Below are 27,265 nucleotides of genomic sequence, written 5' to 3' on the forward strand. Positions count from 1 at the left end.
TAATATTAAGAATATATTCTGAGAAAGACAAAGTCCGACTCCTTGGCTGAAAGGTCAGCGTTGAGGTCTTCGGTTCTTAGGGTCCCCGGTTCGATTCCTGGCCGGGTCGGGAACTTTAATCGCGTGTGATTAATTCTTCTGGCTCGGGGACTGGTTGTTTGTGTTTGTCTCAACACGCTGCTCTTCGTATTTACAACACACCACACCACCAATCACCACACGAACACTCAATAGTGATTACATCCCTTCACGTAGAGTTGGGTCAGAAAGGTCATTCGGCTGGAAAACAGGGCCAAATCCACACTTGCGACACAGTTTACATCCGCGACCCCACAGAGTGTAGAAAAAGCAGCAGAAGAAGATATTCTGAAACAGAGTTGATTTTAGAGGGAAGTTTGAGGGGTAAGGGTGATAGGGGGTAAGCAAGAGGTGAATACTATAAGCATATTAGAGTAGATGTAGGATGAAAAATGTACATAGAGATGAAGTTGTTAGCTGAGGCAAAGAGTGATGATATCAGTCCAGTCTTTGGATAATGATCAAAACAACAAGAACAAACCGAGTGTAGCACTCGCTAATAAATAACGTAATACGCTTGGAGTTGTCCTGAATAATGCTTTGGTTGAGGACTATTGAAGTTGCTGACTGCACAATTATACATTTGGTATATAATGTATAAAGTCCTGTCTACAAAGTTCAGAACATTTGGCTCATCGTTGCATGTGGAAACGCAGGAGACTTCTGCAATTATTGTGACTTCATTGAACTTAGCACGCGATTCATATTGGCTGAAGCAAATCATAACCAACCGATCATCTCTTCTATAGGGATTCAATTATCGAACACGCCTAACTCGTCAAAATGAGGAAGCATATGCTGTAAAACCTCCTTGAAACGGGGATTTTTCTGTATTTTCTCCCAGTAAGATGTTTCTCCCCTATTTATGTCATCTTCTGTTATTTCAGCCAAATCGGGAGTATCTTCAGCGTCAGCAACTACAATCGGCATGATGCTACTTGCGGCGAATAATCCATAACACGCCAGTCTCTTCATCTCGTTCTTCAAATCCTGGAAGGTGAATATACTTGGATCGCATCCTAGGGCTGTGAGTGTCTCTTCAAGTTCGGTGTGGTATTCCCTCAGCAGCTGGTCCATGTGCTTTGTCCTTATTTCATTCTGAGGGCTAGAGTACATGAAATATGACAAGTCTGTTGCAGGTGAACCTATTCGTGATAGTTGAAAGTCAATGAAACACACTTCGATAGGTTCCCCTTCCAAGGAATATTTAAACAGATAATTATTAGTCCAACAATCACCATGAGTTAAAACATGAAACCCACTTTCCTGGAGTTCACAGACTTTTATCACTCTGTCCAGAGCAAAAGGAATGTACTTTTCTAACTTAGCAGCATAGGTTTCAAAGCCTGGCCATGACTGGACACTCTTGAGCAGACAATTCAACTGTACAGGTACGAATTTCTCCATATTTTCTCGATTCTTCTCACACAGGAAAATTTCCGTGTACTGATTGATTATGCCAGGGTTGTATTTATGAAAGGCCGCGGACATACCATGAAGACGGGCCATATTTCTCACCACAACTTTGCAATGTTGAAGATTCAGCATATTCTTCCTGTTAGCCATCCTAAATCCTTTATATTTCAAATCTTCTAGAACAACAGTATTATCACGTGAGGTGACAAACGCTTTGGGAGTTATGGCTGGAACGGTTTTGAGTTTTTCTTCTGCAAATCTATAGATTAGTGGTAAAGCGGTTTGATAAATGCTTAATTCTCGTACAAATACCCCACTTTCAAAAATAAACTTCCTGATATAATCACCATCTGGTAAACCTTTGATGATAAGATGGCATTTCTCACTATAATCCGAGTTTTCCTGTTTGTATTCCGCTTCCACACGAAATATTATACTGAGGTAATTTTCTCCTTTGCCAACGGCTAACTGGATATCTTTGGAGATTATAGAAACCTTTTTCGAAGGATTGTCTTTTTCAATGACTTCTTGAAGAAATTCGTTGGTGATCCAGTTACCATCGTCTCTGGAGACAGTATCACTAGACCTGAAACAAGAAAAACAAGACGAAGTCAGAGAGCTGTCAGTTAAGAAAACACAATAAATAGTATTATTATTAAGTGAGAAACTAAGACAATCGAATGTAGAGCGTTTAGAGCAGTCGAAACCTCCGTGAAACAAGCGGCTAACTAGACCGGAGGGCCTAACAAGCTTCTAGTGGAAGGATGCCCTTTGTCCAGTGCACGCTCTACCGAGTACAGCAGGTCTCAGGATGGCATTGCCGGAGAGAAAGAAACCCTTGCTCACAATCTGGGAGCCTCGCATGAATTGGCAGTGAGTAGATCCACGAGAAGAATCGACATCATCGCTATCCTAGCAGGCTCGACTAACAGCTTCATCATTGACCCGACCATTCTCTTCATCTCGTCGAATGAGCGTCAATGAGCTGAGGTTCATATAGATACATCCTAGATAAACAACCCCAATATACCCTACTGTGATGAAAAATACAATTTAACATCTATTTAAGTTATAGGGTTACTGGTTAGGGCTAGGTAAACAGTAACAAAGAAATACACCGTATTTTGAATTAGGCGTACAACGTACTCTCGTCAACAATGTGACCATATTCTCTTTAAAGAGCTCTTTTTCTTAAACAACATCTGTGTAATATAGTTCTACTTCACTTCTCTTCATCAATAAATGAAATGGAATTGCGTATGGCTTTTAGTGCCGGGATGTGTCCGAGGACTTGGGCTCGCCAGGTACAGGTCTTTTGATTTGACCCCGTAGGCGACCTGCGCGTCGTGATGAGGATGGTATGATCATGAAGACGACACATACACCCAGTCCCCGTGCCAGGGTAATTAAACAATTAATCGAACCCGGGACCACTGTGACCAAAGGCCAGCACGCTAACCATTTAGCCATGGAATCTTCATCAATAGTATTTCACCCTTTCAGCTAATTATCTTGTACCGTGCGAGTTGGCCGTGCGGTTAGGGACGCGCATCTATGAGCTTGCATTCGGGAGATATTGGGTTCGAATCCCACACTCGGCAGCCCTGAAGTTGGTTTTCCGTCATTTCCCATTTTCAGAACATGAAAATTCTGGGGCTCTACGGTATTTAATTAAGGCCACGGCCGCTTCCTTCCCATTCGTAGCCCTCTCGTATCCCATCGTCGCCATAAGACCTATCTGTGTCGGTGCGACGTAAAGCAACTTGTAATCTATATCTATATAAATAAAGTTGTAGTGGGGTCCGCTGTCTGTAATTTCGTTTGTTTAGCAAATTTTTCAGATATTTATGATGCTTGTTTCTAGTAATAATTACTCAAAGAATTTTTCGTTCGCGTAAGCAGAGTTCTGGGGGATGACAATATGCAAAAGCCAGACATATCTTCTTTTCCCTCCTTGTACCTTCCCCATATTAAGCCTGACTCAGATTACCTCATCCATCTAATTTTCTACGTCCTCTATAAGATCACTAATCTCTTATTTTATTAATAACACTACTCTTCCCGGCATTCTACCCTTCAAGTGCTTTTCCCTTCTGGGATTTATACTTCGTCTCATACCCTTTCCATTTTATCTCCTTCCCGAATTCAAGCCACGCTTCTAGGTGCGCCACAATGTCAAAGCTTCTCACCGTTTTTATAACTTCCTCATTACCTAGCTTATTTAATAATCCTTCAATATTCAAGAACCCTATCTTCCAGTCTAACTATAACATCCTCCCGTCCCTTCCCATTTCCTCCCCTATTTTTGCTTCTCGTTATTATTGCCCTATCCTGATTTACTTCCAATCCTTCTTTTTTGTACTTTGGAGTGCACCTTGTCCTCCTTATACTCTACTATTTTACTTTTCTTATCCCATAAATCCTTTAGACTCAAACTTCTCCCTTTATTCTGGGCTTCTCGTCCCCTTATTTCATCACGTGCACCTTGATCTTTACTTTGCACTTGCCTGTTTACATTTGGACTTTCCGGTTCTTTTGAATCTTCTTCTATCAGCACTTGCTGACTCCTCACTTCTGTTCCCGGACTGCTCTGTACACTGACCCCTGGCGTGCGTTCCTCACTTGCCTCCTTACCCCGCTCTGCTTCCTCTGCCGCCTGCCTGTGGTCTTGACTTGTTTCCGCAATTTCTTCTCGCTTTAGTTCCTCATCAATCTGCTGCAGCTTCGCCAGCGGCCAGCGTCTCACCCACCTCCCATTAGATACTATCAACTGTTGGCCCCTGATATGAACTCTAAGTCCTTGGTGTCTTGCCCCCAATAGATGCCTCCTTAAAGTGTTTATACACTTACTGCCTTCACTCCCCATATCTCTTCTCACCCATATTTTTCGTCTTGCAGATAGTCCGCATACCTCACGATGATTTCCGCCATTAATGTTGATAGCAACTTCACTATGATTGGCCTATTCCCTCTCACTTTCCCCACCCTTTGAGTATCGTCAATATGTACTTCGCTAAAGTTGATCTTCATCTTATTCTGTATAACTTCGACCACGTTATATATGAGATCTACTTTAGCCTCCTTTACTTTTTCCTTCAATCCATGTATGAATATGCATCTCTTCATACACCACTGACAGCAGTTCGCCTCCATTTTCTTCAATTTCGTCACCTCCTCTTCCAAATTTTTAACTTTCTCTTTCACTTTCATAATTTCTGCTTCATTAGTTCCCGACTTTGCTGGTGTCTCTCCTGTTTTCTCCTTTATCCATCTCTCCAACTCTTCAAATTTCTTGGACTGGTTCTGGAACATCTCTTCTTTTACTTGGTCTATAGTGCATACGTCCTTCACCTCCTCTCTCACTATCCCTCTAATAGCCTCCATATCGTCGCCGCTACCATTCGGGCTGGGGTTTAGTTTCACGCCCCCAATAACTAGCAGCGTCGTTACCACCACTGCCAGCAACACCATCTCTCCCATCTTCCATAAATCACTCATACTCCATTTTCTCAGTTGTTTTCATCTTCATTCGCCAATGCCACCTCCCTATCGCGGCCCGGTATTGTTCCACTCCAACCATTACTCTTCACATTCCACTCAGCACGTCTACTTCAGTTGCGTGCTTGAGTTAGACTGGCGGGGAGTAGCTGAGGAGTTAGATATGCGCAGTGGCGTAACGTTAAGAGACTGCAAGGTCTGCAATGCAGCTCATAAAACTGATCAACAGTACATTACATTGACCATTGTTGTGATGTGATGTGCTTTGACTCTTCACTGCTGCCACTCATCTTCGATATATGGGGTTACTGCTGCGTACCGAGTAAAACAACCTGCCTGAATATTGGTGGTATGTAGCTGGGGAGTTCCCTTAAGTGTGCACACTGCGCATTCCAATCAGCGTCTCAGAGTAGGGATCGAAGAGCTGAAATACTATGTTGGACCAGTGTGTTACATACTAATAGTTATCAGAAACTTTATGAACCAGAGGAATGTTATCTAACAACTATTGATGTAAAACCATTATGTAAAAACACATGTAAATTGTAACCAGATTGTACATTTTGAAAAGAACAATAAACACTTAGCCAACGGTCGGGACCCCCTCCCAACTCTTTCAACATAGCAAATCTCCATCCCTCTCTTCCAACTCCATCAAATCCTCCAACCCCGCCAAATCTCCTGGCTAGAGAGAAGGCGTAACCTTCTAGGTGGCCCACCTCTTCCCTTCGGGAAGGGGAATGAAAACTTTCCCCTTGGTCATTCCGTAGAGAAGCACGGGCATATCAGCCAGTTATTAATCAATTCATTAGTTTTGCAATCCTATAGTAAGTCTTTTGTATATATGAAATGGATATAGATTGCATTTAAGTATCTTCTGTAGTTAAATTTGTATGTGTTATTGTTAGGGCCCTTTCACACGGTCCACTTGCTTTCCACGCCACGCCACGCCACGCCACGCCACGCCACGCCACGCCACGCCACTTCTCAGACACTTGCTGTCCACTTCCGTCATTTTGCCGGCAACTTCTCGTCCCCACCATATATTTTGCGTCTCGGTTTGAATCTGGTCCATGGACGCGCACGTTATCCTTGAGATTTTTATTCTTACGAAAAGAAGGTTGAGGTGAAAGAAGAGTACTAAGGTTCATTGGGTCCATGCATTGAATTCATATCACCTAGAACGAGGAGCTCATCGTCCTTCTAGATGAACGTATCAGTGATCTAAAAATGTTCCTTAATTACTTTCGTATGAGTGGGAATTTGTTTGAATTGTTGAAATCTTTGAAGCAAGTTTACAGCGTCAGGACACCAACATGGGAAAATTATTCCGCCGATATTTTGAAACAAAAACTTCAAACTTGTGACGCACACAATGTTGACCGTTTGAACGACCGACTTAGTGAGCTACACCTACCTTCCGTAAATAAAACACTGGTAGATCTCACGAATAAGATTGTTTTTTTTACAAGTTGCTGTACGTCGCACCGACACAGACAGGTCTTATGGCGACGATGGGACAGGAAAGGGCTAGGAGTGGGAGGAAACGGCCATGACCTTAATTAAGGTACAGCCCCAGCATTCGCCTGGTGTGAAAATGGGAAACCACGGAAAACTGTCTTCAGGGCTGCCGGCAGTTGGGTTCGAACCCATTATCTCCCGAATACTGGATAATGGCCGCACATAAGCGACTGCAGCTATCGTGTTCGGTCCGAATAAGAAAATGTTATTATATAATTTAATTGGAAGCAATTCTTTTGAAATGAAGACTGCTAAAACCCTTGATTTATTATTTTTCAACGACCCATGTAATTGTAATATCGAATAAATAGTTAATATATAACACATATAGCCTATTACTGTAGTTATCAACTTCTCTCTCTTTGGAGTTGTCCAGTTCGGCTAAAAGTGGAATCACTTTATGGGAAACTTCATTCCACACTTGAAGCCTTTTATTTTATTTGAATAGTCTGTCGTTCGTTAATCCCACTGACAAGGACGATTTTGTATTTCTAATATTAACTTTTCATTATCTATGAATGGAACCCACATTTTGAAACGAAATCTTCGAACTTGTAGCTCATATTATGTTGACCGTCTGAACGAGCTAATCTGATTCAGTGAGCTTCCGGTCGCCCAGAGTGGAAGCCACTTCGGGCCCTTTCACACGATCCACTGCTTGCCACACCACTCCACTCCACTCCACTCCACTCCACTCCACTCCACTCCACTCCACCAGAGGTGTGGTAAAAGGCCGGTAGCGTTCACACGAGACACTCGTGTGGCGCAACCTCCGTCCACTCTCGTTAACAGCAGGCTGCTGTCAACCGGCCTGAAGTGTCTTCCACTCTGGGCGACCGGAAGCTCACTGAATCAGATTAGTTCGTTCAGACGGTCAACATAATATGAGCTACAAGTTCGAAATTTCGTTTCCAGGCCGGTTGACAGCAGCCTGCTGTTGACGAGAGTGGACGGAGGTTGCGCCACACGAAGTGTCTCGTGTGAACGCTACCGGCCTTTCTCTACACCTCTGGTGTAGTGGAGTGGAGTGGAGTGGAGTGGCGTGGAAAGCAGTGGATCGTGTGAAAGGGCCCTTATGCAATTTCTTTGAGGGGGCCTAATTTATTAGAAGGAGCCCAATTTTGTTTCCTTCAGGCGGGCCCGTATCCTATTCCTTACGCTTCTGGATATGTGTGATTCGAAAGCAGTAGTAGAAAAATGAAGTTAAGGGAATTTGGTTGCGTGATACGAACTAGAACAAAGAAAACAAACAAAATAAAAGAGTAGCAACAGGTGACTAGAAACCGGGACTGGTATTATAAATTAAGTAGTACTCGATTTAATACTGCAGGCGATTTTATATATGAAGGAGGTACGACGACTCTGTAAGATACCAGGTAATCTACATAATTGCTAAATAAGTGATTGAGAAACCGGATCCTGCATTGCAAATCTTTCTCATGAAATGTCGTCTTAAATATTTTTTGCTACTAATTTAACGCACCAACACATCGAAGGTTTTCGGCGACGGAAGGGTGAGAAAAAGCTAGGATTGGGGAGGTAGCGGCCGTGGTCTTGTGTTGCCATGAACATTTTTACTCGTTTTACAACGGCAGCAACGAAGATCCTCCATTTTCGCCTTTATCAATTTTGCTTAAGGTACAGACCCAGCTCGGCTGAAATAACCTAGATGGCATAGCAGAGAGAAATGTAAACGGTTCCGAAGTACGAGGGCGAATGGGAAAGTAAGTTAGACTTCCAAGTTATGTCCATTTATGAAACACCTATACATAGCCAACACGGCTATGACAACATACAATGTAGGTTCACTTTTCCACATAGTCCCCAAGAGACTGTAAAGATTTCTCGGAACGGTCAACCAACTTTTCGATCCCGGATGTGTAGAAACTACCTTCAGCGCTATCTAACCACCTGGAGACAGCTGCTTTCATCTCCTCATCGTTTCAGAATCGTTGTCCACCGGGATCCTTTTTCAGCTTACCGAACACTTGATAATCTCATGGCGCTAAGTCTGGGCTGTATGAAGGATGTTGCCATACCTCCCACTTGAATCGCTGCAGCAGTTCGGACGTTTGGCGAGCCGTGTGATGTGTTGCGTTATCGTGCAACAAAACCACACCGGCGCTCAATTTTCCCCGCCCCTTTTCTTTAATTGCCATACGCAACCGGTTCAACGTTTGTCAAGACGAAGCTGAGTTGATTGTCGTGCCTCTCGGCATAAATTCCACACCTTCCATGCCAAAGAGCACTGTCGCCATTTTCTTTCCAGTGAAGGTTAGACCTTGGTGTTCTTTCGTGGTGGTGATGTGTGTACCCATTCCATCGATGTTCTCTTTGCTTCTGGGGTGAAGTGGTGGACTCACGTTTCATCCCCTATGATGATTCACCGCAGAAACTCGTTGCCCTCCACAGAATATCGTTGCAAAAATGCCAATGACAGTCCCTTGTGAACATCGGTGAGCAGACGTGGGACCAGTCTTTGACACAGTTTACGAAATCCAAGGTGCCGGTGAAAAATGGAGAACACACTGCCATACGAAATGTTCATCATGCCGGCAATTTCCTGCAGTGTTATGCGCCGATTCTCTCTAATGATCCCATCCGCACGGTCAACATTTGCAACGGTACTGGACGTTGCGTGCCTGCCTTCGCGATATTCGTCCGTAAGATCCGTGCGTCCGGCGTCAAATTGCTTACACCACTTTACAATGCCTGGGCGAGAAATTGCACGCTCACCATATACAGCAGTGATTTCACGATGAATGTTTATGCAATTGAGCCGTTTAGCCCATGGGAAACTGATCGTTGCACGCATCTCCAATTTGGAGTGAACATGCAGTTGACGCGCCATTGAGCCTAGCCGCTCTGCACACACAAAATGACGGGATACCACAGGAAAATAGATCAAAACTCACGACTAAAAAGTAGTAGCTAAATTAACATTCTTTTTAGTCTCAAAATTCACGACTCCAGAGAGCATGTGCTAGCGATGACCGTAGGAGGGATGAGGTGCGCGGTGACACACTGCTCTTCAACCCTTATTTGTCCACCCACTTTTAGAACGGGATATCCCTTGTATTGTTAACAGGAATTATCATCCTACCACCGACCAAATTCTCGAAGTATAACACCGATCTTTACTCAGTTATTCTGCTTGGTGTCATCGAGCACTGCACAACATGGAATTCGTTACTTCGCAAAACGATAAACTAAATTTAATGTACAACGGTTATAGGTTTTATAAGCAGAGAGAAAACAAGTCGGGTGAAACGGTATGGCTTTGTCATAAAAGACTGTAATCCGGGTGTGCAGGCTAAGTTATATTCCAAGTGACAATAGAGTTTTAAGTAAAACAGCTCACCAATGTATACCCGACGTCCGTGGGTTTCTCAACCTCCTTTCTCGTATACTCTGTGCGAGGCTACACGACAGGCCCACTTCTTGATGAGGGAGGAACAACCGCGATCACAAAAATTCCGGGTGGAAAAGGAAACAGGTAGCGTTTGGGCGAAGATTTTGGCCAACCCTGAGGATGAAGGAGAAGTAACCAAGACAACTAGGAGGTGTGGCTTGCGACGTTTCACACTCAGAGGCCACTCTCAACTCCATTTTTTCGGGAACTGATTAAGATGTTTCTATCGTTAAACATTCTGGTTATACTGGCTTTTTCTAGTCAAGGAAAATTAATGAATAATTTAATTACTATGAAATGTGCACGATGTAATCCCACCCCAATATATGGCATTTAATTGTTTGATCAGCGCTGACAATAACTTCATAGGAACGGTTTTCCAAACCCACTTGCGTCTCTGATAATCACAATTATTTAATGCCTGGTTATTTTTACTTTGGTTTTTGAGGATAACAGTTATTATTATTATTATTATTATTATTATTATTATTATTATTATTATTATTATTATTATTATTATTAGTAGTAGTAGTAGTAGTAGTAATAGTATTTAACAGGGCCTGTATTGACGAAAATAAGGGTCATTCTTTCTTACAGTGGTTGAGCGCGATGCCATTTGATAATGAAGTCATAGTAGAGACCGAATTACAAAGAAACTGGAGAATTTGACCCTCAATTTGACATACACATTACATCTGTTGCCTTGAAGGAGGCGTGTGGTTCATCCCTTCATTCCCCTGTCCCTTCATTGTCAAGCCAGTGGGACGTGTGGGCAAGCGGGGAAGCAAGTACCTTCCCCTCCGCGTGTATTTCGTTCATGCTAAGATATCCTCGTACTTCCGTTTTCTCCACCTCCCCTCACTCTTCAGATGTGTGTATGTGTTAACGCGTCTGATGGATGTGACCAGTGAGAGAGAGTGTGCGTAAGCAGATACTGGGTGGTTCTGAGGGCTGTGGTGATTTCTTGCCTGAAATGAATATTTCTGGCTACGAGATACTAAAGATTTCGAGTGTACCAATTATAAGAGCGCACGCAGTTCCGGCTGACCCAAACAATGGACCTTTCCGCACATTTCCAATTACATTTTCAAATATCTGCTACAGTCCTTATGTGGGCAAGTTGGGCATTTATCCATTCAAAGAAGAACTGGCCCGGCTCGGGAGTTTTGAAACTAGCCCATGTAAAGAAACCTACTCTTACCAATCCTCTTCTTGGAATTCGTGAATTTTGATACTCGTGAGTTCTGAGACGACGTGGGGTCCTGGGCCATTACGCAAAGAACGAATCAGAAACTGGAGCCTATGCTGATGGAGCCTATTATTATTATTATTGTTATTATTATTATTTCTTTATTTACTGATTTCCCTTCGACTGCACACGCCGGCCGCGCGGTGTAGGAGTAGTGTGCCTGCCTCTTACCCGGAGGCCTCCGGTTCGATTCCCAGCCAGATAAGGTTTTTTTAAGCTGGATCTGAGGACTGGTTCAAGGTCCACTCAGCCTATGCGATTACAATTGAGGAGCTATCTGACGGTGAGATGGTGGCTCCGGTCTGAGAAGCCAAGAATAACGGCCGAGAGAATTCGTCGTGCCGACCAAAGGACACCTCGTAATCTGCAGTGTTACGGGCTGATCATCGGCCGCCTGGTAGGCCATGACCGTATGGGGCTGTTGCGCAATGTTGTGGGGTTTTTTTTTCTTTCAATAGGGAACATGCATGATACGGGGTTTTAATTAAAAATATGCTAATCTGATTCAAAATTGCATGCAGAATTCAAAAATGTGATCAGAATGTACAAATAATAACTCCAAACATGATAAAAATCTACGAAAATGTCACGTCACGCAAGTACGCGATCTCATTGGCCTGACGTCATCGTACAGGTTGACTGAATTAGCAGACGAAATAACACATAGTGTGCTGTGAGAAGCAGGATACACTTCGCGTATTTCTACTTTACGTTGGTGTCTAGTATAGTTAAATTCGAGTTCTATACATTGGATAATAATCTGAATGGTATATTTTAGACTTAAAATGAATCCTGCGCAGACAGTGAGGCAGAAAACTTAAAAATGGTGTAGAGATTGCACATCGGATACCATACCAAACAAATTGTTTATAAACGTTCCAAAGACGCTAAAACTAGGGAGAAATGGATTTTGGCGAGCTGGAGAAATGCTGGTGATATATCGGAAAAGTCTACAGTTTATTTTTTTTTTTTGAAGATTTTAACGTAAGATGAATTTGTTTGAATTTTCAAATCACTTTTCCATGTCAGCTGTTCTAGTGGTAAAACTTTAAATTTTAATGTATAATGCTTTATTTAAATGCTTCAATTACATCTTGGAATATGAAAGTTAATAAACAGTGCATTAAATAATGCTGATTATTAAAGTATTCTCCAAACCTAACCTATGTTTTGGGTGATCCATGTCAAGATAATAAATCAAAGGGGTTATGAACCATTTTGACAGCTCTAATTCTACCAATATATCTTGGTATGGGACAGTTATGTATGTCTTTATTGAAGAGCTTAATTAGTAAAGAAATTTAGGCTATATCTAAATACTCTATAATGTAACAAAGAATAGGCGTGTACATCATGAAAGGAAACAACGTGAATTTAACAAATGTATAACTCTACACAAAGCCAATGCTTGTCTGTTGGGGTCTTATAAGTTAACAATGCTCAATTATAATAATTATCATAATATTAATGAAATAAATAACATAATTGCACACAGGTGAAAATAGTGATGTAGGTGTTTAAAATATTATCCAACTTAGCCTAAGTTTTAGGTTATACAAGCCAAGTCAATAAACCGAAGGGTAAAAATACCGCGCGAGTTGGCCGTGCGGTTAAGAGCGCGCAGCTGTGAGCTCGCATCCGGGAGATAGTGGGTTTTGAACCCCACTGCCGGCAGCCCTGAAGATGGTTTTCCGTGGTTTCCCATTTTCAAACCAGGCAAATGCTGAGGCTGTACCTAAGGCCACGGCCGCTTTGTTCCCATTCCTAGGCCTTTCCTGTCCCATCGTCGCCATAAGACCTATATGTGACGGTGTGACGTAAAGCAAACAGCAAAAAAAAAAAAAAAAAAAGTAAAAGTCACAGCACCCAAAGACATTCCTGTATTGAGCGACTAAAATGTCACCAGGACACTTTTCTTTCCTGATATGCTCAGCTTGTTAAAAGCCAAATGTAATTAATGTTACTGGCTTCACGCCCCGCTAAGTACTTCTACGATTTTCAGAGACGCCGATGTGCAGGAATTTAGTCCTGCAGGAGTTATTTTACGTGCCAGTAAATCTACCGACACAAGGCTGACGTATTAGAGCACCTTCAACTACCACCGGACTGAACCAGGATCGAACCTGCCAAGTTGGGGTCAGAAGGCCAGCACCTCAACAGTCTGAACCACTCAGCCCGACTTGTGAAAACTAGATGAAGTCATATTTATCTTTATCATGTTTAACCTTTTCCCTCCACAAAGATATTTAATTCTCTTTCATGGGCCCCGGAAGTGGGTAGGCCAGTTGTCCCAACCATAAATATATATTTTTTTGGGAATGATAGATTATAGCCCTATAGTACTATGATCTTTCTTTCTTTCCTTCTTTCTTTCTTTCATAATCAGTTTATCTTTTAGGGTTGGTTTTCTCTCGGACTCAGCGAGGGATTTCACCTCTACCACTTCAAGGGCAGTGTCCTGGAACGTGAGACTTTGAGTATGGTGATGAAACTGGTGAGGAGGGTCATTACCTCGCCCAGGCGGCCTCACCTGTTATGCTCAACAGGGGCCTTGTTGGAGGATGGGAGGATCGGAAGGGATAGACAAGGAAGGGGGAAGGAAACGGCCGTGGCCTTAGGTGCCTGGAGGAGAAGTAGGAAAATACGAAAAACCACTTCGAGGATGGCTGAGGTGAGATTCGAAACCCTTCTACTCAGTTGACCTCCCGAGGCTGAGTAGACCCCGTTCCAGCCCTCGTACTATTTGTTTTCAACTTTCGTGGCAGAGCCGGGAATCGAAACCGAACCTCCGGGAGTGGCACACATTAACCACTACACCACAGAAGCGGACTAGTACTATATGTTTATGTTAGTGCTGAAATCCGATTTCTTACTTTACTAATGCTGAAAGCCCGAAAATGTAGCCTAATGTTATTCTTTAATAGGGGAATCAGTCTAGAAGGAAATGTTGAAAGTGATGTGATATCTATCCAGGTTCGTTGTTATCCTAATACTATGGGTTTGCACGTATATAAAAGACGCCACTTACAAACTTGCTTGTTATCCGCGAATTTCTGCGGCCACAAAAGTCACTATTTTTCAAGAATGATGACATTTACACATGATAGATTGTCTGATTATGCTGTTTTGAACCTTTCTTCTGTCATTTCGAAGTTATTCGCAATCATGAATAATAAACAATCGGCTTTTAGCAACGGCTGATGCACAACGGCTGGTAGAGCTCCATGCAGTACTGGATCGTGACGTCACAGCGCGCCGCTTACGTCAGAGGCCGTTTCACTCGCCTTGCGGAAAGGCACTATTAAATATTTTTTAATGGTAGAAAACAAGGCGACATACCACAATGTAATACGTTTACGTACTATTTCATTGGTGTACTTTTCAAAAAAAATATTTTTGAAAATGATGCATGTTCCCAATTGTACATGTACATTCCAGGGGTGGTAGATGGAGAAAGGGCAAGCCCCACATACACGGAAGTGCCTCCATATCCACATATGTACGTAAGTTTACATAAACTCTACTGCGTATTTACAGATGTGCAGACAATTTTAAATGTACCTATTTACACTCCTAACTCTGTACTATAAGAATAATAATTATCTTGATTTATGCTACACATATTAAGAGTAAAAGAACCCAGAATTCGTACCGTGACTCATACCCCGGTATATATTCTTGATAATGAATCCCACACGCACACGCAAACATATTCGTCCACATTCAACTGTACTTGCGGACTTCATTCTTGAAATACTAATTTATATAAGTTATATATATATATAGCGTATGCGTGTATATTTACATATACAGCAAATTCTCGATTATCCGGGGTAATGCGGACCGGTGACTGCACGGATAAGCGAATATTATGGATAATCCAAAATATACTTCTTACCGGGAAGTGCGCATGTACTGTATTTACAAAACACGCTACTTGCCACGTTTTAAAGCTCACTGTATTACTTACGTATAACTCACCGGAAACTGGCAACTTATTTACAAAATTACATTTAAAACACGCTGATATTTAGTATGACTTGCTTTCTGGACATAATCGTCGCATTTTTTTTCTGCTTCTGTTTTTCATTCACAGAAGATATATGATACAGGTTAACACTCATTGTAAGTGATTCCTTTTAAAAGCTATTATTGAGATCAGTCAGCGGCCGGTAGAAAAGTACGATCAACAATGCATTCCTCTTGCCAATGTTTAAGATTATGCTTTCACATCGTATCAAGAAAGATAAAAAATTCTAAAGGGAACCCTACCATAAGAAAACTAGTTTTTATTTTACTTTCGGGTTTAGAGTCGTTGGAAATGATCTTCATTTAGCTCCTAGGGAAATGGTTTGATAAATATATAGACAGGAAATCGGCCGCGAAGTTAGAGTCACGGCATTCACCTGAAGATAAAACGGGAAACAACGGAAAATATTTCGAGGACGACTGATGGTGATAATGGTGTTTGTATCGTCTTCCGGCGGTAAAACATGATTCACATGCACAATAGTGCATTCTAAACGAAAACATTTATTCTAATTATTCTATTGTTCTAATTATAATCTGCACCCGGATAATCCAGAGTTTGCATGTTTTCTGAACTGCTCGGAGGAAGTGAGGAAGAGAAAGCACTTGTACTTCAGGTGGTAGAAGGTTACATTGCTTCTTAATTTATGCTACACATATTAAGAGTAACAAGAGCCTCCGTGGCTCCAGCGGCAGCGTGCCGGTCTCTCACTGCTGGGTTCCGTGGTTCAAGTCCAGGTCACTCCATGTCAGATTTGTGCTGGACAAAGTGGAGGCGAGACAGATTTCTCTCCGGGTATTCCGGTTTTCCCTGCCATCTTTCATTCCAGCGACACTCTCCAATATAACTTCATCTGTTAGTCATAAATCATTGCCCCAGCGGAGTGCGACAGGTTTCGGCAGCCGGCACGATGTATATCCTCGCCGCTGAATGGGGGCTTCATTCATTCCATTCCTGACCCGGTTGAATGACTGGAAACAGACCGAGGACTTTCTTTCATATTAAGAGTAACAAGACCCAGTCAGAATGGGAAAGCAAAAAAGAGATTTTTGACAGTCAAATATCATAAGCTCTACTGTCGTTTTTAGGGCATATCGTGAGAGACGGGTAAAGATCGAAGGAAATAGAGGACCTGGAAGAATTTCTTGGCTGAAGAACTTGCGAACATGGTTCAATACAAGTTCGAAGGGACTTTTCAGTTACAGATAAGGGTGTGTTACAATGCTAATCGCCAGCATCCGAAACGGATAAGCACCGCAAGAAGAACCAGAAGAAGAAGAAGAAATGTATTCCAGATTCATTGAACAGACCTGTGATGTAACTTAACTGTGATATATTTCATTTTGCTATTTTAATTTACATACTGCAACCTCTCCAAAGGGTAAGGTTACAATTAATAGGTTTAATGAAGAGAAAATGTTTGCTGCCGTAATGCATTCACCAAAAGTACTCTACACTAGGCATGTCAACATGTACGAAACTAAATTTGCAAGCACATTAATCTCAGAAAATAAGCAAACAGTTTAACCAACATGACTATTAAGAACGGATAACCGGGAAGCGGCTGGGAACCATATCCAGGCGGTGGAAGGTATTGGTAATACTGAAGAAGCGAAGTCAATGTAATCCTACACTTTACTTAACAAATTTAGATTCAATTTCATATATAAAGCAATAGCCAAAATACCATTAAAATTTTGACGGCATTATTTCAACAACCATTACAATTTACAGTTTACATGAGGGTAGCATTTAGTTATTAAATTTATTTTATACCGGAACATCACACATGACGTTCCACTGTCGTGGCGTTACCTTTAAAAACCCAAAACAGTTTGAAATAAATGAAAGGAAGGTAACGTTATACTAAAGTGAAGAGATACATCTAAGGAGGAAAATATTTACGTATAATCATGGAGCAGAGCATCTTCAGCGGGTAGCCCCCTCAAAAACACTTCTGAGAAAGGGTACCCGACCTAAAGATGAATATTCCACGATGAAGCGGAATGAATGAGACAGTCCCGAGGAAAAAATTACTTATAAGGATTACGTCGAAAGGCGTAGAACATTTAATTTACAAAACAACAAACGGGAACTATCTCTTAAAGTGAGGTGACTTACCGAAACGGCTAAGTCATAATGATAACATTTGGAAGCAGAAGGAAACACGGGTACGCTCCGGCAAGATAAATTAAATGAAACACTACATCTGAAACTGAATACCTGAAAAGTAAAAAAAAAAAAAAAAAAAAATTATCAGTGCTTACCGAATGGCGGGGCCAAGAAGACCCGTACCTTGGAAGGTGACTGTTCCCTTCAGTGGTCAAACAGAAAAGACGCCCTCGCAGAGCAAGGCTCCAGCGACAACGCTTCTCCCCGGAAATTATGAAATCTTACCACGGCCAATGAGCGTACGATGTTTTCCTTCACCTACCAATCACATTTCCTTTTATTTTCTCCAATAGGAGCGCAGATAAAATAGTGCTGACAAAGAACATTTAGGAAGCCTCTAGAAATTACGAAATTGATGCAACTTTACGAAACCGGAAATCTCCCACGCCGATGTGGCGCGTGTGGTACAGGATGCACCAGAATTACCATGACAATCAAACAAACAATTCCAAAATTCACATACTGAGGAGAAACCAAAACAAACAATTGAATAAATACTTTACATACACAATTCATCGCCGTCTTCCGAGTCCAAATAATCAAATCCCAATAATCACAACAATTTACAATATATTTTTGCAGGAAGTTGGTCTTCCTGGTGCCCAACATTTATTTCATATTTTGCTCTCTTGATAACCACGGAAAAGGGACCCATGACGTGAATACTTGTAAAACCTCAGGCAACTAATGACCGACGAGTCCTGCCAGAGCTGCTCACAGCTACTGAACAGGCAACATGCAGAGCTGCTACAAACCGGTCTTCGGGTTAAACCCCACAGACCGAGTGAGTACCTGCACGGTTTCGGTCACGTAGCTGTCAGCTTGCATTCGAGAGATAGTGGGTTCGAACCCCACTATTGGCAGCCCTGAAGATGGTTTCCCATTTTCACACCAGGCAAATGCTGGGGCTGTACCTTAATTAAGGTCACGGTCGCTTCCTCCCCACTCCTAGCCCTTTCCTAACCCATCGTTGCCATAAGACCTATCTGTGACGGTGCGACGTAAAGAAATTAGTAAAAAAAAACGCAGATTTTGTACGGTCACAATATGGGCTAACAGGAGGATAAAAATTCATTAAAAAGTGCATTTAGTAGGGTTCAAATCATAAAATGATTTTATATTCAAAGATTTTTCAGAGATGAAATACATGAAAGTCGGGCGGCATTTCTGTTAATATGACAGATATAGTAGCGTATACCGGATAATTTCTGGTAGGTGGCAGTCCCCACATTGTCTTAGAAGATTTTACCGTCAATTCTGTTTGCTAGTTTCGAACCAGAGCAGAACAATGACTAGTCTGTTACTAGGAGCACTGTCGAGAGAAGACAGAATACTGCGTTGTGAATGAGATCAAGATCTATTTGTGGTAGGCATGTCTGCTTTCATCTTTTCATATGAATTTGCAGTATAATTTATTGATTCTGAAGAGTTCCGAGTTCCATATACAGTTTAGTGAGTCGATAAAACAATATGAGTGCTATGTGTAGTGGTTACGTAAGCAGTTTGATGTGCTAACAGCACTGCGCTCTACTGTGAATGGTGGTGATGTAAGAAAGGTCAGTGAGATAGCTATAAGAAATGAAGAATTCCTTTTCAGCACAATGAGCATACTGTTGAGGTCCAGCCCAGTTGGTTGATGAAAATAAATTTTCCTTTCTGTTATATCTAGATAGAACTACAGTAGTTGAAAACGACCAGTCTCTAGTTAAAAATAGTTTTATTGTTCCCGAACGACGACTAAAAAATAATATAATTGCTTGCTGGAGAATTGAAAATATTGAAAATAAGATCATTCACTATGGAGCCTAGGTGTGTTTGAACTATTCCCGAATTTAATGAAAATTCTTCAGATTTTTCTTGTGAAATGACACATTGCTTCCTACCATTGAGACAGGAACTTAAAATGCGTATAAGCCAGTCAGAGAATCCTACAATTCTGAGTTATTTTCAGGAGCACGTCGTGGTTTATTTTGTCAAATGCCTTCTGAAAGTCTATGAATAAAGCATCTATCTGTCCTTCCTTGACTAGTTCTGTGGACACTGAGTCTGTGTTTGTACCAGTAGAACGTCGGGGAGAGGAGCCCGTGCTGTCTTTGAGACATTAAAGAACTTAGCTTAATGGAAATTCCATGGCGTAAAATTAATTCAATTAAATTTGGGTACTACAGCACCAGTTATTATTTTACCTTTCTTCCTTTTTGTGCCTATTTCAGCTCTCTTTGCCTACTTGAAAGTTGCCTTTTTTGAGTGTGCTATTATTTATATATAAAAATTAATATGCTATTTGCTTTACGTCCCACTAACTACTTTTACGGTCTTCGGAAACGCCGAGGTGCCGGAATTTAGTCCCGCAGGAGTTCTTTTACGTGCCAGTAAATCTACCGACACGAGGCTGTCGTATTTGAGCACCTTCAAATACCACCGGACTGAGCCAGGATCGAACCTGCCAAGTTGGCGTTAGAAGTCCAGCGCCTTAACCGTCTGAGCCACTCAGCCCGGCTAAAAATTAATCAATAGAAATCAAATATAATTTCGTTGTACTCTGTTAATAACAAAAAGACGTTGAACCGCTAGGATTCAAATCGAATTGGTAAAGATAATCGCCAACCAAACTGGCTTGCAGATATCTTTTGAAGGAAACAGATGTAATGACTAACATCAAAGACGTACCACCAAACCTTCGGGCGAAATACGGAGACATCAGGCGATTAGAAAGAATGAAGTACCTGGGTGAGATCATCATGCAAAATGGACTGGACAAGGAAGCACTTAAGGAACGAATACATAAACCTGAAATAGCCTACAAAACGTCTCTCACGATCTACAACAAAAAATGCCTTTTCCAAAGCAATAAAATGGTACGTCACTATGAAACGGTTCTGAAGCCAGTAGTTATGTTGCAGCCGAAACCCGTTGCATGAATGGCATCCAACAAAGAAGTTTGTAACAAAATAGAGAAAATTACAGAAACAACCCGCAAAATACGAGCACGATTTTACTATCACCTAAAAGAAATGGACGGAAACAGGCTGATCAAACAGATCTTTCACTTGTTTCATTCAAAACGTAAAATCACAATACCTTGGTTTAAAAACACCAAAGACCGAGCTCGATAGCTGCAGTCGCTTAAGTGCGGCCAGTATCCAGTATTCGGGAGACAGTAGGTTCGAACCCCACTGTCGGCAGCCCTGAAAATGGTTTTCCGTGGTTTCCCCATTTTCACACCAGGCAAATGCTGGGACTGTACCTTAATTAAGGCCACGGCCGCTTCCTTCCCTGTCCCATCGTCGCCGTAAGACCTATCTGTGTCGGTGCGACGTAAAGCAACTAGCAAAAAAAAAAAAAAAACACCAAAGAAGACTTTCAAGTGCTACAAATTAAACCAGAGGATGCCTTTGATAGAGGTATCTTCCGGAAAAGAAGATAGTGACGAAGGGGCTAAACCGAGACGAACAACCGAAAAGAAGACACGGTGTCCCTTGGACAGAGGAACGCAAGCAGGCCCACTCAGAAAGAATGAGGGAATTCTGGGCTCTAAGAAAGCAAAGTTCAGTGCCAAATCTAACGAGATTTAACGCGGTCCTCAGTGGCCCTAGTGAAGAAATAATATTAATAATAAACAGTACAATTTCATTTTAGTTTAATAGATAAAATGCACAAACGATATTTTCGAATACCACAAATCTCTACTGAAAAATCTCACTGCACAAGTCAAGTGGTCGAGAAGGTTACCTGCTCTCGTACCTCCTAAGATTAATACTGTACTATAAGATGCAAATGTGTATTAAGTAGCTTACATTAAAACATTTTTGTTATTTTAGGGTCCATTTTTAACATTTTAATGCCTATTTTAGTTATTTTTCTGCCTATTTCCTAGATTTTAAGTGCTTATTTGCCTGCCTATTTTAGCCAAATAAATTCTTGAACTTCCGGACTCTACTTACTAACACTGGTCTTCCTGATTTCAAAATTGGTCATACCCTACTTATTTTCCAAATACAGTAGATGGAAATGTGGCAGTTTCAATAGTTACGTTGTATATAAAAACCGTAATTACATGTGTCGTGATGTGATCTATACCAGCTGGTGGTTTAAGCTTCATTTCATACTGCTACTTCAACCTCATGTAAGGTAACTTTCTTCAGTGTACTGTACGGTACATTGTGTTGATAGTGACTGATGGATTGTTAGGAATCCAGTATTTGGATTTTTTTAGGAGAATAAATCGATTCAAAATATGCTGAAAATGCCTCATCTATGTCTTGGCCATTGTTGAATTTTTATTGTTGTGGCAAAATGTAACGCAATATTGTTATTGTCGTTTATTTACGCCCAGAAAGCTTTCTTTTAAATAATTAGTTACACCCAGTTCTATGGATTCAATATGCATTTTTATGCTGATTTAATTGCCGATTTGATTTTGGAGCTTACTGTTCCTACAATATTCCTTCACTTTTAATTTTTGTATTGTGAAATCCGTAAATATTTGGGAGGTTATTCTAGGAACCGATTAGTTTAATATTGCGTATAGATTGAATTAAAAGCAGTTTATTGCATTATCGACATCAGCGCATTCGTACAAATAGTCCAAGTCGGTATCTCTTTAGAACCGTGAACTGAATTCCAAAGTTAGCATTTTAAAAACCATACGATGTCTGAGAATCGCTTCTGCATTTCTTATTCATAGTATTAGTTTGCAGAATGGGGTGGTGTGCGTCTTCGGGTAATAAAGGTTACCGATGGTATGAAGTTTGAAGTTCAAGAGCCAATAACTAACGTAAAGCTGTTGGGGAGCCAATCATCCTTTGGGCTGAAGACTCAATGTACCGTACTCACGCGTGTATAAGCCGCGTGTTTATTGGCCTTACCCTATTTTCAAGACGGCTAATATTCACAAAAATAAATGTTTGCTTCAGAAATTTCGGTCAAAGGGTGGATGACAGAAGATTTGTTCGTGGTTTGATTGAAGTCAGTGAACGGCGTCCAGATCAATTCCTTCGTCGACATTCTTCGACAATCTAGGCTGGTGATAGTTTACAAGTACGTTTGACGGAAAATGAAGATGAAGCGGGAGAAGTGTGACATGGTTGTGATGTCAGAAGGAATGGTTGCTATGTTACAAGTACTCGACGTCTCCGGCGCGTTTCTTTCGCGACTGGAGATGCAGCTGCATGGAATTGACGCCAGCAGGACGATTGAAGAAAGCTTTGCTGTCACAAATGTGTGACTGTTTTGTGCCTATGAAACTTCATACCAGAATAATGGTCGCTTTAAGCTTAATTTCCAACGCGATGGATGGGACTGAAGAAGAAGCGGTGTGACTTGCATCATCTGACAGTGAAAAGCCGAACGAGAGTGACGAGTCAAGAGAGGAGCGGTAAATGTCAGTACGCCTGCTCAAGATAATATATTGATAACGTATTTTACAAGATATACTTACTCGGAATGTAAGTGCGGCCTGTACACGCGTAAATACGGTACATACAGATGATACAAAGGCGTTTCCGCACAGACCCAGGAGAGGCTGAAGCTACGCAATTCTACTATTCTTAACTTCGTCAAAACTTGAATGTGTATATCTATAGAAAGTGGAATATATCCTCCACAGAATTATCTGCTGTTGTTTGGCTGAAACTTTTGGCGACGTTCTTCTCCAGAGTGGTAGTTACATTCTTCGGGATGTGTCAAGCACGCCATTACTGCCTTGGCTTGGAAGCCCTCAGTTTGTTATATCATGATTGTTATGTGGGTCAATGCAGTCCTGAGCTTGTTCGTGAATAATATGTGGTGACTGAGTGACCTAGTATTTGGTCCTGGAGGTCACGATATTAGTTACCATGGGATAATGGGGTATGAGCCTAAGTTGTCATGTTAGGCGGCTCGGACTATCCAGTGTAGCATGGTCCCTAAACAGAGTGTACAGCACAACTGCTGTTGTCAACACGCAACCGTATGGAGAACTGAGTGAGGTAACATACAGTTTTGCTTGCTTGTTGTTTAAAGGGGCCTAACATCGAAGGCCATCGGCCCAACATACAGTTTTGAACAAAAGTACGGGGCAAAATTTTGAGAATAGATTATTTATACGTAGAGAATAAAAAAAAAGAATTGTATCAACTTGGGCTCGGAAATACCTCGTTTCTGAGTTTTGTGACTTTTATGCATGATCTCAGTGTATTCAAATACAGTTTTTCTGGAATAATTATGCACTTTGTTGCTATTCTTTAAATCCAATATTCAAACTGTCTACCCTCTGTCTGTAAACAGGCCTCGGTTCGTTGCCTTATGGGCTTCTGAATAAGTTGCCTTGCGGATTATTGTCAGATAGCCTTCGCAGTTCACTCCCAGGGGGCTGATGGAGTGTCGCTGAATTCAGTCAAGATAGATACACATTATAATACATCAGTGTCACGGATTCAGTTCCAGCCAATGTACGTACAGCAGACGGTAAATTCAAACTGTTAACTCGGAGATTAAGCATTTCCCAGCCCACATTGTTATTACTGGCGGTACTTTTCTTTCTCACGTATGAGGAATCTTTCTTTCTTTCTTTCTTAATCCGTTTACCATCCAGGGTTGGGTTTTCCCTCGGACTTAGAGGGAGATCCCACCTCTACCGCCTCAAGGGCATGTTCTGGAGCGTGAGAATTGGGTCGGGGGATACAACGGGGGAGGATGACCATTACCTCGATCAGGTGGCCTCACCTGCTATACTAAACAGGGGCCTTGTGTGGGGGATGGGGAGATCGGAAGGAATAGACAAGGAAGAGGGAAGGAAGTGGCCGTGGCCGTAAATTAAGTACCATCTCGGCATTTGCAGGGAGGAGAAATGAGAAACCACGCAAAACCACTTCGGGGATGGGTGAAGTGGGACTTGAACCCCCCTATACTCAGTTGACCTCCCGAGGCTGAGTGGATACCGTTCCAGTCCTCGCACCACTTTTCAAATTTCGTGGCAGAGCTGGAAATCGAACCCTCCTGGGGTGGCAGCTAATCACACTAACCACTACACCACAGAGGCAAACATGAGGAGAGCTTAGGAAGTATCGTAAATAACTTGTAAATGTTTGATCAAGCGAAAGGGCCACCTTCCCTGACTGCAATAAAAGTCTCAGAAATAGAGAGAAAAGGAAAATAAACAGCCTTGGGGAAAGCATATGAAAATCTAAATCCGAGGAAAGTACTGAATGAAATGTATAGCGTGTTTTAATAACGTGGAGTCTGAGATACTCAGTCCAGCAAAAAAAAAAAAAAGTAATAATTTTGTCTGCACACTTAAAAAGTTTTTCCTCATACTAGGTTTTCCGCGCGGCTGTGAGCTTGCATCCGGGAGATAGTGGGTTCGAACCCCATCGGCAGCCCTGAAGATGGTTTTCCGTGGTTTCCCATTTTCACACCAGGCAAATGCTGGGGCTGTACCTTAATTAAGGCCACGGCCGCTTCCTTCCAACTCCTAGGCCTTCCCTATCCCATCGTCGCCATAAGACCTATCTGTGTCGATGCGACGTAAAGCCATTATCAAAAAATAAACGTTTTCCTTTGTGAATTTCAGATTACAAATTTCAGTTCTTGTTTGTTTGTTTGTTTGTTTGTTTGTTTGTTTGTTTGTTTGTTTGTTTGTTTGTTTGTTTGTTTGTTACATCAACGGAAAGGAAGCGGCTTTATAGAACTTCTCGAAACTCGGTTTTAAAATTCAGATATTGCCCCAGTGTACAGTAGGCTGTATCATTTTTTATTAGTGTACAATGGCGTAGCAATGTTACGGGGGCCAAAACAGGAAATGTCAAATTTTTGTGTCGCGAGAAGAACGCTAGGAATAATAATATTTTTAATTTCTTTGTAAATGGGTATGGCCTCCGGAGAAGCCTGGAGCAAAGTGAGTGTCTTGGCGGATGCAAACTGTTTGACAGTGCGGATATTTTTCTGATAATTTCTAAATAATGTTTATTCATTTTCACTCAAGTATACTCTTATTTTTGCTTGTGGTTAGGCGACTCTTGTCATTGGCATGGGAGAACGGTGATATGTAAAGATCCTTAAAACCATAAAGCCGTAAATCTGCCCGCAATTAATGGACGGAAGGAACTAAAGTCAATACGTCGGTAGTTGTCGCAAGAAAAAGTCCCTCATAATCCTGTGATTGTATGGGGGTTTGGTGCCAGGTATCAGGCCTATTGTATTATGTTAACAGATATATCCGTTTCAATACCTTGGGTCTAATATACTGTAGTTAAATATTTACAGTATCCGCTGATGAAGGAAGTAGGGATGCGGGTACTATTTTGTATATCCTCGCAGGGTTCTACTTATAAACGACCGGCGCTTCTCTGAGGATGGGGCCCTACTTACGATACATTCTAGTGCTGAAAACTGAATTAATCAATAAAGGTTAAATTCTCCGACCCGGCTGGGAATCGAACTCGGGACCCCTTGTACCAAAGACCAGTGTGCCAACCATTTAGCCATGCAGTCGGAGACTTCGCAGTTAATTGTAGCTACATCGAAACACTGGACACAATAGGAGCTGTGCAAAATATAATCTCCGATCTTTTATGTTTCGTACGTTATTACTGTACACGAAATAATAACGGTGACATTTATTGTTATTACATTTCTTTTACAAACTTCCAGGTATCTTCGCACTTGAAAATATTAATTCTGTTCGAAAGGTTTAGATATAAAAATGGTATAAAACTCAGTTTTCGATCTTTTATATCTGGTGTATATTTACCATACCAGCTAAGGAAACAGAGTTAACGAATTTTATTTTTATTTTGAAGTCCATCTACGGCGAACATCGCTGACATAAAAATGTTATTCAGTCGCTATGATTACGAGTTAACAGCAAGATGACCACCTTAGAAACATTCCATACATTACAGAAATTATCTTTGCGTTATATAATATGGCATGTAAACATGCCAGCGTACGCATATACGTAATATTAACCTACAAAAGAGGCGCTCAAACTACGGCTTGGGCTTTATCTGTGACCCGCTTGAACTGAAGTTATTTAACTTGTTCGAGGTCATTTTTTAGTGGTTATAATAAACAATTTCGGTTTCATCTGAAATGGAATTATGACTGTGCATATCATTCATAAGTTTTTCTTTACTTTGTAATACCAGGTTCAAGTCATTCAAATGTTTGATCATGCCAGCTAGAAACGCTAGGAAGGACAACCAGTTGCGTTCTCCTCACACTTCATGCGTGTGACTTTCCTGTCGTAGAAATATGCGAATTTCCTCTTGAAGAGCAAAATATCAAACTATCATTTGAATACAACTTCTGCACGGTCAGTTACATCACTAGAAACCAGCAACTCATTAAGTTTAAAAGACCAGTTCCACACTTTTCATTAGGTGAGTAAATTTGCAACACCGATCTTTGCAAAACTGATTGAAACGCCATGCAAATTCATTTAAAAGCTTTAGCTAAAGTCTATTTTTTAAATCTGATATTCCATAAAATATAAGTTTTTGGCCCATGATCAACCGTTCTACTTAATTACTGACCTTGCAAGTAAAAAAAAAACAAAAAACAGTTAGGCGGCCTTGATCTATGAAAGCACAATAAATCAAGTCACATAAATGCATTTCAAGTTTGAATACTGGAGAACGGTTGTAGAGCCACCTGCATTACGCTGTTAACAGGAAGATTACGGCCAAGTCCTTGGAATGACCTGTATGTGCAGCCATGGCCGCCTGATCTCTGCTTTCTCCCTCTTCCAAAGCAAGAACACGTGATGTTTATAGAAAAGACAACTTATGTACTCACGGAGCCATGTTGAGCACCGCGTTGTGCAGATCTCCGGAGAGTCCTCGATTAACATCACTCAGCTTGATCACGCTTGTTTAAAGACATTTTTGCGCTAGTCACGTGACTTCCC

General features: G+C 41.5%; 1 protein-coding gene across 1 annotated transcript; it reads right to left on the reverse strand.

Annotated features, from left to right (window-relative positions):
* LOC136874590 (uncharacterized) lies at positions 1 to 27,265 on the reverse strand. Its single transcript, XM_067148227.2, has 2 exons — positions 27,154 to 27,265; positions 1 to 2,080 (listed from the first exon to the last, which is right to left on the reverse strand). The coding sequence occupies exons 1-2, from the start codon at positions 27,159 to 27,161 to the stop codon at positions 832 to 834; spliced, it is 1,257 nt and encodes a 418-aa protein (XP_067004328.2). The 5' UTR covers positions 27,162 to 27,265; the 3' UTR covers positions 1 to 831.

The sequence above is a fragment of the Anabrus simplex genome, chromosome 1 (genome assembly GCF_040414725.1).
Source record: "Anabrus simplex isolate iqAnaSimp1 chromosome 1, ASM4041472v1, whole genome shotgun sequence".
Lineage (NCBI taxonomy): Eukaryota > Metazoa > Arthropoda > Insecta > Orthoptera > Tettigoniidae > Anabrus > Anabrus simplex.